This window comes from Geotrypetes seraphini, chromosome 19 (genome assembly GCF_902459505.1).
Source record: "Geotrypetes seraphini chromosome 19, aGeoSer1.1, whole genome shotgun sequence".
Lineage (NCBI taxonomy): Eukaryota > Metazoa > Chordata > Amphibia > Gymnophiona > Dermophiidae > Geotrypetes > Geotrypetes seraphini.
Window position 1 is genome coordinate 2,557,291 of NC_047102.1, and position 16,428 is coordinate 2,573,718.

The following is a 16,428-nucleotide window of genomic DNA, read 5'->3' on the forward strand; positions in this document are numbered from 1 at the left end:
ACAAATAGAAGATTAGATTATCATGTTTTTATTTTAAATATTGCCCACTGTTTTTATTTAATGTACACTGCTTTGATTTGACTTTTTTTTGTTAAATGGCGGTATATCAAATAAAATAACTGTAACTAAATAGGAAGTTTGAAAATACATATTCTTTTCCTTCCCCCACCCACCAGTCTCTGAAAAGAAACCTGAATATAAACATTATAGGATCTGGGTAAGGCAGAATAAAGAGATATCTTGCTCAGGAAAACTCTGCTGAATGAAAAGAAATAGAAACCGTGCATGTTCTATAAACAAAAATCTATGTCCTTTACATATGGGTATTTGTGTCTGCTCCTAAGCAGTCCTAAGGGGCTGATTCTACAAGTGGGTGTCCTGATTGTAGGCGTCTACTGCCGTCTCGCAGCCAATCAGAACACACATTTATTTTAAAAAAAAATGCAGGCATGGAAGTATACCTACATTGTAGGCGTATGTTGCATGCCTGTGGAGACGCTTATGGACGCCCAAGGCATGGCCTTCACTAGAAGTAGCCTTGGGCATCCTCGCGCGAGAGAAACATCTTAAATGTAGGCCTGTAAAATGCTGGCCTACGTTTAAAGTGTTCGTTAGTAAAAATAGATGCAATTCTCTAGAGCAGTGGTTCCCAACCCTGTCTTGGAGGAACACCAGGCCAATCGGGTTTTCAGGCTAGCCCTAATGAATATGCATGAAGCAAATTTGCATGCCTATCACTTCCATCATATGCAAATCTCTCTCATGCATATTCATTAGGGCAGTGGTTCCCAACCCTGTCTTGGAGGAACACCAGGCCAATTGGGTTTTCAGGCTAGCCCTAATGAATATGCATGAAGCAAATTTGCATGCCTATCACTTCCATCATATGCAAATCTCTCTCATGCATATTCATTAGGGCTAGCCTGAAAACCCGATTGGCCTGGTCTTCCTCCAGGACAGGGTTGGGAATCACTGCTCTAGAGGACGCCAGTGCGTGATTGATGTCCTTTAGAGAACCTGGCTCCAACGCTGCTGCAATTTTTGCGCCATTTGTGCTGCCTGTGTCTTTAGAATCGGCCCTATGAGACCTTTCCACACAAGCAACCTTTTTAACAAATCCCCCCTCCACAACGCCGACAGGTGTCCTTGGGTACTTCTTGTTCCGGTTATTGTAACTAGGAGTAAATGCATCTATTTCTATCCGTCTTGCAGCACCCTGACTGGCACACAGATCGACAGAATACCCATCGACTTGTGTCGGGATCAGAAGCTACTCCGGACTTTGTAAGTCTCTCCCTTTCCCTTCTTTGCGCATTTTTGGTAGAATGAGAAACGGAGCACAGGGGGTGACTAATGAGCCAAATCTGCTTTCTTTCCATCGTTTTCCTTTTGGCTTTAATTCTCATACTCCTGTCCTCTCTGCGGTTTGTGTTTTCCAGGGATTTGTCCTACAATAATATAAAGGAGCTTCCAGGGTTTAAGGGCTGCAGTAGCTTGGAAGAAATGTAAGTGGAGATTTACAGGTCTGCTTTCGTTTTAGGGTACAATAAATCTCGCTGGAGGATTTGACCTTCATCCAGGAGTTTAGGAATTATCTGGGCATCTTTGTAAAATATAGTTTCAACCCAGCAAAACTGTTCTATAAGTCTGCTGTTATCAAGTGTGAAATTTCAAGGTTTTGTAGAAAATTGTCCAGACTTGGTCACCATTAGGTCACTTGGGGTAAATGTGGTGATAATGATGACTATAACCCGTTTTATTCCTAAAATTAGGTTCAGAGCAGATTAACAACGCAAGAAAAGGATACCGAAATCCAGAATTACAATCAAAATAATTCAACAGTGAGATTTGCTAAAAATATCGCAAAACAAATGTTTTCAGCAATTCTATATAGATCGCTAAGAGTTAAGGCAACAAAAAAACTGGCTGCTGAGCTGGTTATTCCATAACGGCAGAGTTGGGCACCAAGTCCACGTTAGAATACGAGCGTTAAGTCCGCAGTTATGCGGTAAAGTTCAGTCAACAATTTAGGCCATGGTCTGTGGGCAGCGCAAGTGGGGGAAGTTGGGCGCCTAATTGCAAAAGAATAGTCTGATTGCCCCCGGCCCCTCCCACATTTGCCGGTGGGAGAGGTTAGGCAGTGCTTATAGAAGGGGGCACCAGTCTGTTATATGCACAACTTGCCCCATTCTATAACTGCGTGTCCCCTTGCGTCTAACCTTTGAATTTGGGGGTTAATGCTCCCCATTGGTGGTTCCTCGGTTTGAAGCAAATGGCACCCTGTGTGTACAGTGTTTAAAACTGACTTTCTGGGATGCATCATCCTCTTTGGACCTTGTTTTAACATACGTTGTGTCGTACTATGTCTCACCATGTTTTTGTAATGTTTTGCCATTCTATCTTCTATCGTACCACATCTGAGAGTGGCCCAGGGGTTAGAGCTACAGCCTAAGGTTGTGGGTTCAAACTCATGCTGTTCCTTGTGACCCTGGGCAAGTCATTGCCCACCGGGACAGACGGAAAAACGCTTGAGTAACTGAATAAACCATTCTGAGCTCCCCTGGAAGAACAGTGTAGAAAACTGAATGAATCAATAAATAATCCTAGAAATTAGGCAAATACAGTATCTGCAGAGCATCCTTCCTATTGAGATAAGTGCCCAGGTGGTGAAGATGTTTAAATCCTGTGCTCGTCATGACCTCTCTCTGCATTTATTTAGTTACCTGCAGCACAATCAAATCCAAGACATTGAGCAAGGCGCATTTGAGGACTTGACTGCTCTGCGCGTGCTGTAAGTGAGCTCTGCTTGATATTGTGCTAAGATCATACTTGAGTTTTGCCAGATGAGGCCCATGTATGTGTCATAACTGCTATCACGAATACTGCCTTTCAGCAAAGGCCACATGTTATAGGTCATCTTTCAGTTTATACGAGGGGCCGCTGAAAAGTAATGTGATATGATATGAAATGAAACAAAAAGTGTGGAACAACTTGTAAGTTTCATGGCTCCAGTAATTGTGTACAAGTTGAATATTTATGGATTTTTATATGGATAGTGGCTGCCAATATCTGTACAAATACTTTATTTATTATAAGAGATGCTCATTCTATTGCACATTACTGCAGAAAAATACAAGCAAGAAACGACAGATCAGCAAACCTTCCCCGTAGGACTAATCCTAATACAAGAAACGATCTGACATTGTCTAAAAGCGCAGGCAGCCAGGGCCAATGAAACCTCTCAATCGTTAAATGAAAGTCCTGTGTCCACTCTTAATATGCTAACAAAGACCACTTAAAGTGCACATTGTTGAACATCATAATGCACCTATGACAAGACCAGTAACTGGAAAGGGATTTCTGTTTGTAATTGCAGTGAACTGAGCAGGAACCGGCTCCGTACAATTCACGGTGAAGCCTTCATCAAACTTGGGTCACTGACTCTCTTGTAAGCGATTTTCTCTTTGAATTGTTTCTAACATGAAATTGACAAAAAGCATGCATTGTGTTTGAAAATGAATTGAGTTACTGTGCTGTTTGTGGAAGATTTGTTTTCTGTAGTCATTTTGAAAAAGTGATAGAAAACAGATGATATTGGATACAATTAAAACATCTGAGAGATCCTTTTGAGCTTTTAACAAAACTAGTTAATTATTCTTTGTCATGGTTGCTTTCTCCTCTTTTTCTCTCCTGTCAGTGAGATGTGTAGTAGTTTTGGGGTGTTTTGTTTTTTTTAACAATAATCACACAGTATCAGATGGGAATGATTATTTCTGTGTTTAATAAAAAGAATCCATTATTCAGTAGATGCTTTTGGCATTGTAGTATTTTGCTAACAATTTGCTGCTCTTGACTTTCCAGAGATCTGAGTTTCAATTTGCTGACTTCGTTTTCCGCTGAAGGACTGAATGGACTTAATCAACTTAAGCTGACGGGCAACCCAGAGTTGACAGAGCCACTGACCGCTAAGAACCTTTCCAGACTCCGGTATTTCCCTTTTTCTCATTCAACAGAACCTCATGGCTGTAGTAAAGTAATGCTGATTAAATTAGATTAGGTTATTTTTATTTCATATACCACCATCCGCTGACTCGCAAACCAAAGAACATAAGAATTGCTGCTGCTGGGTCAGGCTCACGCGGCGGCCCCCAGGTCAAAGACCAGTGCTCTAAATGAGTCCAGCCTCACCTGCGTACGTTCCAGTTTAGCAGGAACTTGTCCAACTTTGTCTTGAATCCCTGGAGGGTGCTTTCCCCTATAACAGACCCTGGAAGAGCGTTCCAGTTTTCTTCCACTCTCTGGGTGAAGAAGAACTAGGAAAAAAAAAGTACAATATTGCATAGATAGAAAAAAGTATCTCATCTAATGTTATTTTAATGGAAACTTCCTTCTCCACAAATGTTCCTAGCTGTCTTTTAAAAAGATCATGACGGGATAACGCCTTCGGAACTTGTTGTATTAAGTTGGAATGCCAGTCAGTGTATCGAGTTTGTCTCTAATTGCTTTACCCTTTGTTTCAGGTCTGTATCGGTGCCTTACGCTTACCAATGCTGCGCCTTCTCAGGTTGCGACTCCTACTTGAGCTCTGGAACAGAAGATGCCAGTCAGAAGGGGCAAAACATAATGTTAGGTCATGATCGAGGTTGGTGGTTTACCATCCTGGGAAATCAGGCTTTGAAGCAGTGTCTTAGGCCTAGATTCTGTAACCGGCGCTGTTAATTGTGTGTCAATCACGTTACGGCGCCGGGTACAGAATTGCACCCCCGGCAAAAGTAGGTGCTGGAAATGTAGGCCAGGGTTTTCCAGGCCTACATTTCCGGTGTTTACCTTTGATGTAATTGCGCTTTAAGGCTGCCTAATGCCACGTCTGGCATCAGCCATGCCCAAAGCGGTGTTAGGCGACCTAAAGTGTCAACGGAGGTGCGATTCTGGCACCGATTCTTTTAGGCGCCTTAAAACTCAGTTAAAAATCTCTGGCCATGGACGTGGCTCAGTCTGTAACACTGTAGCAGGAAATGGGCACACATTTTTGGTGTTAGAAGTTGTAGGTGTAGGGGGTGCCTTATGGCTCCAAAAAAAGGAGGATAGATTGAGGCCAGTTCGGGTTTTACTTCCATTATTTTCAATTATTTTATGTGTTAGAAATCGTTAACTGCCAAGAACATAGTGATTGTGTGGTTTAAAAGTTGGCACACTATCCCTGAGGAATCCATTTCTGATTCAACACTATTGATATCCTTCGTATTTCAGCAAGACTTGGACTCATTTATGAAATTATACTTTAAGTTTTCTAAAAATTTGTTTCATGGCAAGAGAATATGGGCATACTTAGACGTAACAAAGGTGACCCAAGAAATAAGGAAACAGTTTCTGTCTTTAAGACATGAAGTAATATCCTTGGGAGCATCTTTTTTATTAGCATACCCTTGCAAATGTATAGTGAGGTATGCCCAAACTAAGTATGTATTCTTTCTTCCTGACCATTTAAAATCTTTTCTGGAGCTGAAAAAGATAGCCTGAAGTTGACGAAGTGCATTATAAGAAAGCAAGCCTGTTTTAAGCCTTTCTTTTAATTTTTTGCCTTAATGATTAAATTTCTTCTCATATATTCTGGCCGTAACTCCCCCTTGTTATTTGTGGTCTAAGGAAGGACATACAATTATTCTACTTTGTTTAAAATGATAATTTGCAAATTTTATTATTGCTGTATTTCTCTACAAGAAGTTTTATTTTCTTGTATTTGTTGTTGAAAATTATAAATAAATAAAAAATAAATAAATAAAAGTTGGCACAATATGGAGCCCTATGATAACCCTAGCTAGGTGGCAACATGACAAAATCTCTACGGCCATAAGATTAGAGGACTGATGAGGTCATTTGCTTTAGATCAGTTTAATGCACTGATTGTCCTGTGCACTACTGAAGATGGGTTAGTGCCATAGAGACGAGATTTTTCCAAGGATTAAGATCATGGGAGTCTAGAGAACTCGTTAAATGAATATGATCCCAAACTGGTTGTCTTCGTGTGATCATTATCTTCTGAAAACATAAAAAAGATTCCAGATGAATCAGGGACCACCTTTTTTTTTTTTTTTTTTTCTGGATAAGCTGCTGGATAAACAGTATTGTAATAAAATCCTTTTATGAGAAAAAAAAAAGCATAAGAATATCATGAGGAACATCCAGTTGCATTGTGTTCTTATTTAAAAGCTGTATTTTGTTGGATAGTTTGAGGTGGCGACAGTTTTCCAGAAAGTACGTGTTTATTTCTTTTATTTCTGGTTTCTGCCAGGTACGGCTGATCTTGAGGATCTACATGGTGATGAAGAGAAGGACCCTGTTTCATCAGTGATTCATTGCAGCCCTACAACAGGTTATTATCCACTTGGATATGGAAGCAATATTCTCTTAATATGGAAAGGAAGTTTTTCGAAGAATCGGCTAGAAATAGTGGCAGCTGTTTAGAAGCCCTATGCCCCGTGGAAACTTCTTTTCCTGTGCCTGCCCCATTCCTGCAAGCTCTGTCCTCACAAGCCTCAAACACTTTAAAATCATAAGTGTTTTGGCTTGTGCGGTTAAGGCAGAGCTTACAGGAATGGGACAGGGACAAAACTCATGGGGACAGGACAGGGAAATTGAGTTCCTGTGGGGACAGGGATAAATTTGTCCCCATGCCATTCTCTAATGAAGACCTTCATAAACAGAGTCAATCTAAGAGTCTTAGATGGGTTATATGGGAGAAGAAGATTATTAATCAATTCTGGCTGGTTGTTTTGTCTGCTTTTGAATGTTAACAAGAGAATTTTATAAGTGATTCTGTGTTCTGGCAACCAGCTTTATGTAAAAGGGGAGTAACATGGTCGTATTTTATTGCATTAAATATAATTTTTACTGCAGTGTTCTGTGCTATCTGGAGTCAATGCTTTTGTAGAGGGCATTGCAGTAATCTATACATGAAATCACGAGGGAGTGGATCAAATTGTTCAGAGAAGCGGGCTCTAGCAATTTGGATAGGGATCTAATCATGCGCAGCCGATAAAAGCAGCGCTGGACCACTGTGCAAATATGGAGATGAAAATTAAATTTGCTATCAAAAGTGACTCCAAGTAATTTTAATGAAGGTGCAACGTTGATAGATCGAGTTTTGAGTTTGAGAGGAACCTGCAGGGAAAGTCCTTCTTCGATGGGAAAGATCATTAATTTGGACTTTTCGATGTTCAAAGAAAGCATATTTGAATCAAGCCAAGAGTTGATTTTTTTTTCCAATTTTTGATTTATAAGTTTTATTTCATTTAGGCTGTTTAGGTCTATCGGATGACATAGTTGGACATCGTCCGCATAAGCGAACATCATGAAACCATTAGATTGCCCTAATGTAAAGAGGGGCCAGGAAGATATTGAAAAGTAGAGGAGAGAAAATTGAACCCTGCGGGATACCGTATTCAGTTGTGAATGAATCTGAGAATGTTGCATTAAAGTCTACCTTGGAGGACTGTTCAGTAAAGAAAGAGGAAAACCAGTCCAGGACCTAGGACCTGGTCTGTGATTCTGATTTCGCATAGACGAGACGGAAGAATCTTGTGATCTATTGTGTCAAATGCTGATGAGAGGTCTAAGGAGATGAGCAAAATGGACTGGTGGTGATCAAGATGATAAAGTATTTTTGTGGTTAACCCAATGAGAGAAAGTTCTGTGGAATGGTGTTGACGGAACCCAGTTTGATTTGGGTCCTGGACTGTGCCCTGAAGCTTTCCCCCCCGATTTGAAACTTTTTAATAGTGGTTGAATAACACATTTAGAAAGATTTGGGCCCAACATAGTGTGGCATTTGATTATTACATAGCATTATTGTATCGCCCTTCCGTTGTTTTTAGGGCTATTAATAATCTGCACATACTTGCCACACACATGAGCTTCATTCCTCAGCCACTTGTTTTTAAAATGCTGCTGAATATCTTTTTTTTTAGCAGAATACTAAAAGCACAATAGAGCTGACACGTACTGCTGAAAAGGAATTACATGTTCGTTTCATAAACAATACGTCTAGGAGTTACTTATCTGCCTTTGACCACATTCACGGCATGCCACGACGTGTCTAGAGTCTATGTTCCCTTGGAGCTGAGCACATGAGTAATCGCTTATACCTTCTAGGAGCATTGCTTACAGATTTTACATGGTAGCTCACAAAAATACTTGCAAATCTGGAAAACTGTTGGTTTTTAGAACTTGTTGCTCACAGGAGCAAAACTTTGCATGCACTTGGCCAATCCTTTGAGGGAGCATTGTTCCAGACTTCAGGAAGATATGCTGGATTGCTTATAGATTAGGACATGTAATCCCTTTTTAGCAAGCCATAGATCACTAAAGTTTTTAAAAACTCAAAAGGAAAAGAAGCCAGATGCTGCTAGGTTTAAAAGGGCTATTTATGTATTTTAAAAAACAACAACTTATATTTCACTTTTACATAAGCAGATTACAGAAAAACAAACAAACATAATCATAAAATAACCCTCCCCAGTATCAAATACAATAAAAACAATATATAGATAACATTTCCATTAATCACTTCATTCCTTCAGTCACTGCTTCTTAACCACTTCAAAAGCTTCTATAGAAAGAGCTGTTTTAATAATTTTTAAAACCTCTTATAATTATTATTCATTCTCAGTTGTCCAACCAGATTATTCCAAAGTTTCATACCTGCCACCAAAATAGCCATAGCTCTGTTACTAGCCTACCTGACCTGCTATAGCTCAACAATTAAAACACATCGGCTGCCTGATATTAAGGATCGACGGGGCTGATTTAATGTCATACAGTCAAAGCTAGAAGCATCAAGTGCAAATAAACTAGGTTTTTTTTATAGTCAAATGTAATTGGGCCAATGTTTAGCTTGTGCAGCAATCAAATTTTGTTCCAATTATGTCCCAGCTCCTTCTCTTCAGTCTCTGGAGCCCTCTAATTCCTTTAGTTCCTCTCCTGCCTCTCCAGGAGTATCGGTGGTTTCAACATCTGTAGGTTCAACAAGACCCTTTTCCCTCTGGCAGTTCCCATGTGATGGGAGGCCTAAAGCCTTTTCTCCTTGTGGCCAGTTCCATTACAAACTGCCTGGGTAACCATTCTTCCTGGAGGAATGAGGATGCCCCTGTTGGCTGCCAGCTTAACTGCAGCAGGATTTCTTATTTGATCCCTATTCTCTTATCTTATATATTTAAAAATTTATAATCCTAAGCGGAGTGCAGTTTACATACACAATGCAAAATATCTTTTAAGGGTTATGGTGTTTTAGAGGAGATTAGCAAAGTGGTCACTTCTAGCATGTACCATCTGGGGAGTGTGTGGCACAGTGGTTTGAGCTACAGCCTCAGCACCCTGAGGTGGTGGGTTCAAATCCCATGCTGCTCCTTGTGACCCTGGGCAAGTCACTTAATCCCCCCATTGCCCCAGGTACATTAGATACGAGTCTGAGCCCATTGGGACAGACAGGGAAAAATACTTGAGTATCTGAATGTAAACCACTTAGGCTATAAGTGGTAAATAAATGTGCAATTACAGGCAGAGAATGCTGGCATAAGTCTTGGCGTGAGCACTTACGCGACATCAATGGCCACTCCCCTGACTTGCCTGCTGCCCTCCCTGTCTCCTTCCCCTTGCAGTTGGACGCGATAGATTTTGCATGCACAATTTATAGAATTCCTGTCTGACTGCTAATTAGCGCTAGTCAGCAACAATTATAGCAATAATTGGTTGCCAGTTAGCAGCTAATTATTAAGTTACATGTGCAACTTTGACATACAATCGCTGCTGAATTTTGCAAAAGGCTCACTATTTCTGTGCTTAGAATGTAAAGTTCTAACAGGGTGATATGATATAGAAAATGCATTTTACTCATCAAAAGAGGCTCTTGCGATTTACATTTGGGCAGCTTGAACGTATGCATAGAAGAACACGTGCTGACAAGATGGCGTCTAAAGATTTGAGAGCTACATGTACAGCTCAGATAAAGGGGTTAATTCTGCACCAGTTGCCTTAAGTGTGTGCAAATTCTGGTAATTAAGCCCTTAATTGCCGTTTATGCAATGCTAGTGGAAGTCTGCCGTTCTGTGCGCAGTGTTGGGTGTAAGTACTTGAAGCCAGCTCTGTGGCAGTTATGAGCATAACTGACAGCCTTCTATAAGCTGAGCATATAACTGCACCTCCCCCTGACACTTACACCTAGGACCGGATTCTGTAACCGGCGCCTGGTGCCTACAGAGGTGCTTTAGGCTGCCTCACGCCACTTCCGGCATGGGCCACGTCCATACTGGCGTTCGTCACCTAAAGCGCATCCTTGGGCACGATTCCGGCGCCAGTAGGCAGCTTCAAACTCAGTTAAAAACGCTGTTTGAACGGTGTTTTTAAAACTGAGTTTGGGCGCCTAAAATATTGGCACCGGTTCAAGGATCTACAAATTAGGGCCGGTTAGTGCTCATTAACTCCATTAGTTTGTGTCAATTTGTACCTAATTAGGAATTACCTATGTTTTATAACCTGTGTGCACAATTTTGCACGTTAAGTGTGAAAATGTGCGTGCAAAATGATAAGATTTCTGTTGAATTCCATTCTTTTCTTGGACCACAGTTTTTTATCTTATATCTTACTGTCTCTTTTTTTTTTTTTTACAGGGGCTTTTAAACCATGTGACTATTTGCTGGGAAGCTGGATGATTCGTCTCACCGTTTGGTTTATATTCATTGTGGCATTGTTCTTCAACTTGCTTGTCATTTTAACCATATTTGTGCCATGCTCCCCACTGTCTTCCTCAAAACTTTTTATCGGTCTGATTGCTGTCTCAAACTTATTTATGGGAATTTACACTGGCATTTTAACTTTCCTGGATGCAGTTTCTTGGGGTCGCTTTGCTGAATTTGGCATCTGGTGGGAGACTGGCAGTGGCTGCAAAGTAGCTGGGTTTCTCGCTATTTTCTCCTCCCAGAGTGCCATTTTCTTCCTGACTTTGGCAGCTGTCGAACGAAGCCTGTCTGCAAAGGATATCATTGAGAAGAAGGAAAGACATTGTCGAAAACGGTTCCAGATTGCCGCGCTGCTGGCTTTCTTATGCTCTGTGTGTGCAGGGTGTTTGCCACTTTTCCATGTAGGAGAATTTTCATCTTCCCCTCTTTGCTTGCCTTTTCCCACTGGAGAAGCCCTTTCCTTGGGCTTTACAGTAACTTTGGTCTTGCTGAACTCATTAGCTTTTCTGCTAATGGCTATACTATATACTAAATTATATTGCAACTTGGAAAAAGAAGATGTTTCTGAACACACACAGTCCGGCATGATTAAGCATGTTGCTTGGCTTATCTTCACCAACTGTATTTTTTTCTGTCCTGTGGCATTTTTCTCATTTGCCCCATTGATTACAGCAATCTCAATTAGTCCTGAAATCATGAAGTCTGTTACTCTGATATTTTTCCCCTTGCCTGCTTGCCTAAATCCAGTTCTGTACATTTTCTTCAACCCAAAGTTCAAGGAAGATTGGAAGACGCTGAAGCACCACATTGCTGGAAACGGCGGATCTGTTGTGGCGGCCATTAATGCAGAAAATGACCACGTGGCGCAGGATTTTTACTACGACTGCGGCATGTATTCGCATCTGCAGGGTAACGTCGCTATATGCGACTGGTGCGAGTCTTTACTTTTAACCAAGCCAGCGCCGTGCAAACACTTAATAAAGTCTCACAGTTGTCCTACCCTGGCTGCAGCGGCTTGTCACCGGGCAGATGGCTACTGGCCGGACAGCGGCACGCAGTCTGCTCATTCTGATTACGCAGACGAAGGCGACTCGTTTGTATCGGACAGTTCCGACCAGGTTCAAGCTTGTGGCCGTGCATGTTTTTATCAGAGCCGAGGCTTTCCATTGGTTCGTTATGCTTACAACATACCAAGAATGAAAGACTGAAAATATTTATTCTGTGTTCGTCCAACAAAAACTGTAAGAAAGCTGGTAAAACCGAGCTGTCCCAACAGTCACCTCAGAAGCACTTTTTGGTGGTCGCCGTCCATGGTGCTTATAAGAAGGGCCACGAATGGTAAATTTCTTGAGCCATACGCTTAGATTACAGAATAGTTGCCCAGTCTGTAAATAATTTTTATACCAAAATTGGTAATCTGGTATTTTTTACTCTTGAGAAAAAATATGTTCCTTTTTATACAGCAGTGTCATTTTGATCTGTTCCATATTGTGCTCACAGTATATCACATCTTTCTACTGTTCTGTGCAAGATGCATCTTAATATTTTGCATTAAGCACAAAGTAGCGATTTTAATATTTTTCAGATTAAATGTATTTTTCCTCAATGATCGTGTTTCTTGTAGATGTAGAGAGAATCTCAGGATAACTTACTGCAGGGCCAAAAAAAGGGAATATTTCTGCAAAATAATTAAACTGTGAGAACAATAAAAGCATAGTATATTTATGAAAATTTGATTTACATATTAGATTGAGCTTTGATTTTTTTGGTTAGGATAGACAACCTAGCTTAAATACAGAGATGTACCAGCCCTGAAATGTGCAATCGGATCAGTCAATGACAGAAGCAGCAGTGAGAAGCAAAGAAAGAAAACTCACTTCAGTGAACCCAGAATAACCATTTTCAGTATTACCTAACTGGGTCACACTGGGGAAATAAGAGGATGTGACGGTGACACTAAAATCATTCTTAAGGGGATTGATTGTCTGATAATGTAGGCAGTCGAGCAGACTTTACAAGATCCCTTTGGGATCTGAGAGCTCTACACCTGGGGTCAATGGAAAATGAAACAACGCGATAATATAGCCAAGACAATTTTTCCTGACCTGCCATTGTTTGCATTAATACATTTGCCTGAAAAGCTTGATGTTAATAAGCTCATGTTTTAAAAAGTGGCAGCTATAGATAATGGATCTGGGTCTGGGTTTTGCCATTTATATTACCCTGAAGATATACTATGGTTTATAGCGGTGAATTTTTGACTTTTTTTTTTTTTGCAGGTAAAATTGAAGCTATAAGTTGGCCTTGGGTTTAAAGTTTTGAAACTAGTAAAACCTTAACGCATGTGATCAAACAAGTCATATGGGGTGGATTTTCAGCCAGGACTGTGATCTGCTTAAACTGAGCACAAGGTGCCAGTGTTTAATTGAAAACGGATCTTCAGTGCCACTGTATACAGACTGTCGGCACGATCCAGTCAACGGTTGAGTATCTCTGCTTAATAGAATTCTCAGCAGTCTGCACCTCCTGCTCCTGTCTGGTCCTGGATAGTATCCGCTTGTTTAGTTGTGTTCATCAGCTGGCTTTGAAGTTTGGGCTGTATTTTATTTTATTTTTTGTAATTCCACTGCCATATCAGCTGTTCTGGAAACATTCCTATGTAAAGTTTGAGCTAGAATACCAGTTCTAAGACTTAATTTGTACATACTGTACATAGAATGAATTTTTATCTTGCTTGTAAATTATTTGACAGACTACATGATGGGATATGTGGCTTCTGTTTGTTTTGCCTTTTAAAGCTACCTCCTAAACTATAGTGGCTGCCAGTAGCAACAAGTTAAATTGTGATTTATATACAGTTTTGTTTTGCATTGTAAATAGATGTGGTTGTACATTATCATTTTAATAAAACAGAATCTTTTGTATATGAAATTCAAATATCATGTATAAAATACTAGAAGAATGTACTTGCTGTAATTTTTTTTTATAAGCCAAATATTTACAACAGCTGGATTTTTTTTTTGTATTGAACAAAATCTTTTAATAAATGGGCTTAAAATCTAATTTGGGCCCAGGCATTGTCCTTATGGAAGATAATTATATAACTGATACCCACTTTAGGTGCCAATTCTGATGCCTATTCTATAAAGAAAGATAAGCTCCTGCTTCCCTCTCTAGGATCCGAACACAGATGGTTGAAAATGCACATACATGAATGCCCTATGGCTGGTCTAAAAACCTACACCTAGATGTCAACACGCATGTGTATAAATAATACCTTTCTATAATCTATGCTTGCACGTGTGTGCTGTGTCCATTGGCAACATGCACACTATCAAATCGTGAAATGTACTTGTCTGCTGGTCGGTGATCAAATGGCCACTTATGCACATTAGGGTTGCCCTGAAAAACCTAAAGTTGGAAAAACTGCTGCGACTTGAAGTTTTTCCCATGAATTTGGTTGTGCTTGATCAGAAAATGATTTAAAAAAAAAATAATAATAATAATTTAAGCCCGTCCTGGGATCGCTCAAAGCCACTGATTACATAAAGCTCTGTTTTTCTCAAAATTTGCTATTTTTGCTTAATGGAGCAAATTTCTAACTATTATAGCTTATAACTTTTATGTTTTCTCACTCGGCAATGATATTATTATGTTCTTAAATCTGTTTTATTGAAAAAGAACAATAAATCAGTACAGAAATAACACTACAGTCTCCAACAAGTAGGTTAGATTTCTTAGAACTCCACTAATACAGTGTTACAAGCACAAAAGAATAGGAAAACATTCTCCTGTCATCAAATAATGATAAAAAGACACTATGCAAAAAAATTTAGCAGTATTTTATTAAATAAACCTTAGATGTCTGCACTTTATTGTGGAAAATAACAGAAATTTAACATACTTTGCTAATAGCTAAAGAAGTACACTTTGGTGTAGTCATCTACCAGCGGCGTTCCAAACACTCAAGCATTGAATGTCTTCTTGAAATAAATCAGGATAGAGCCTGTGATGCTGTTCAACTCCTTGCAACAAGGCCTCACGCTACACTGAGTGCACCAAATGCAGCGTGAGGCCTTGTTGCAAAGAGTTGAACAGCATCGCTGGCTTTATCCCAAAGATTCTGTAACTGTCGCCGTTGTCCGCCTTGAAAGCAGTTGTCGATCGCATGTCAGTCACGTGACCGTAATGGGTACAGAATCGCGCCTCTGGCAAAGTTAGGCACTGGAAATGTAGGCCAGGATTTTCCAGCACCTACCTTTGATGTGAATCATGCCTCTGAGGCTGCTTAATGCCACTTCCGGCATTAGCCATGCCCACAGTGGTGTTAGATAGTCTAAAGCACCTCTGGAGGCGTGATTCTGGGGCTGATTTTTTTAGGCACCTTGAAACTCAGTTAAAACATCGTTTAAGCAGCATTTTTAACTGAGCTTGGGTGCCAGTTGGCACCAGTTAGAGAATCCGGGCCTGACTGGTGTAGTTATTTATTAATGGCGTTCCAAACACTCAAGTAAAGTGCACGTGTTTAGCTATTAGCGTAGTATGTTAAATTTCTATTTTCCACAAAAAAGTGCAGATATTGAAGGTTCATTTAATAAAATACTGTTAGATTTTTTGCACAAGATGTCTTTTAATTAATGTATCATTGCTGAGTGTGAAAACATAAGTTAATAGCTGTAATACTCTTCACAAAACACTTTAGCAAATAAAGAAACAATTAGAGGGAATAGCAACATGAAGGAAACAGCAAACTACCTCCCACTTGGAACACAATGGTAAACTCACAAATAATACAAAGAAAGATGATTATATGACAAGGCAGAAACAATAATTATAGTATATGGATATAGAATGTATAAACAGGTAAGATTCACATACATTGTAACACCACTACTGAAGCTCATGTATTGTAACACCTTTACTGAAAACTGTTCAGAATTGACTCCCCAGTCATTAGGAGTGGTATAGAAACTTCCAATAAACAAACAATTCCAAGAAATGTGCTCCATTAAGCAAAAATAGCACATTTTAAGAAAAACAGAGCTTTATGTAATCAGTGGCTTTGAGCGTCCCCAGGATGGGCTTTAAAAATGTTTTAAAAAATTATTTTCTGATGAAATACAATCAAATTCATGGGGGGGGGGGGAAGCATCAATTTGCACAGTTTTTCCAACTTTAGGATGTTCTTGACAACCCTAATGCACCATAAATGAAATGTTTTCTGGCTCCTTCTAAAATTACCCTGTGGTGACCTAAGGCTCTTTTCAGTAGAGTCTCACTTTAGTCATTTCACCTTAATTGTGGTTTTATATTTGGAGTATGTGGAAGTGCTCCGACTCTCCTTGACATTATAAATGTAATTAAGAGTTCTTTGAACTGGAACAAGATAAGAGGCGTAAGGCAAAACCGCAGGTCGTATGTTTCCTCAACATCCTATAAGAACTGCCTTTCCACACAGTGCTAATTCCTGCAGATGAATGCCAGGAGCTAAACACAAACCCTGTGCTTCCATTTTTTTGTTTTTTTTTTGTTAAGCTGCCATACTGGGCGAGACTGAAGGTCCATCAAGCCCAGTATCCTGTTTCTAACAGTGGCCAACCCAGATCAAAAGTACCTAGCAAGATCCCAAAAGAATAAAACAGATGTTATGCTGCTTCTAAAAATGTTCTTGAATAAACCAGTAAAAATCTATCAA

The 16,428-nt window shown here is 39.9% G+C and overlaps 1 protein-coding gene across 2 annotated transcripts in view; it reads left to right on the plus strand.

Moving 5' to 3' along the window:
- The window catches only part of LGR4 (leucine rich repeat containing G protein-coupled receptor 4), a 78,317-nt gene extending 64,502 nt beyond the window's left edge, over positions 1-13,815 (plus strand). For both annotated transcript variants that reach the window (XM_033928534.1, XM_033928536.1), the window contains 8 exons: positions 1,213-1,284; positions 1,440-1,505; positions 2,720-2,791; positions 3,377-3,448; positions 3,862-3,987; positions 4,521-4,642; positions 6,293-6,373; positions 10,665-13,815. In XM_033928534.1, coding sequence (XP_033784425.1) covers positions 1,213-1,284; positions 1,440-1,505; positions 2,720-2,791; positions 3,377-3,448; positions 3,862-3,987; positions 4,521-4,642; positions 6,293-6,373; positions 10,665-11,941 — 1,888 coding nt within the window. In that variant the 3' untranslated portion in view covers positions 11,942-13,815. The remainder of the gene's footprint in view (positions 1-1,212; positions 1,285-1,439; positions 1,506-2,719; positions 2,792-3,376; positions 3,449-3,861; positions 3,988-4,520; positions 4,643-6,292; positions 6,374-10,664) is intronic.
- Positions 13,816-16,428: the final 2,613 nt, after the last annotated feature.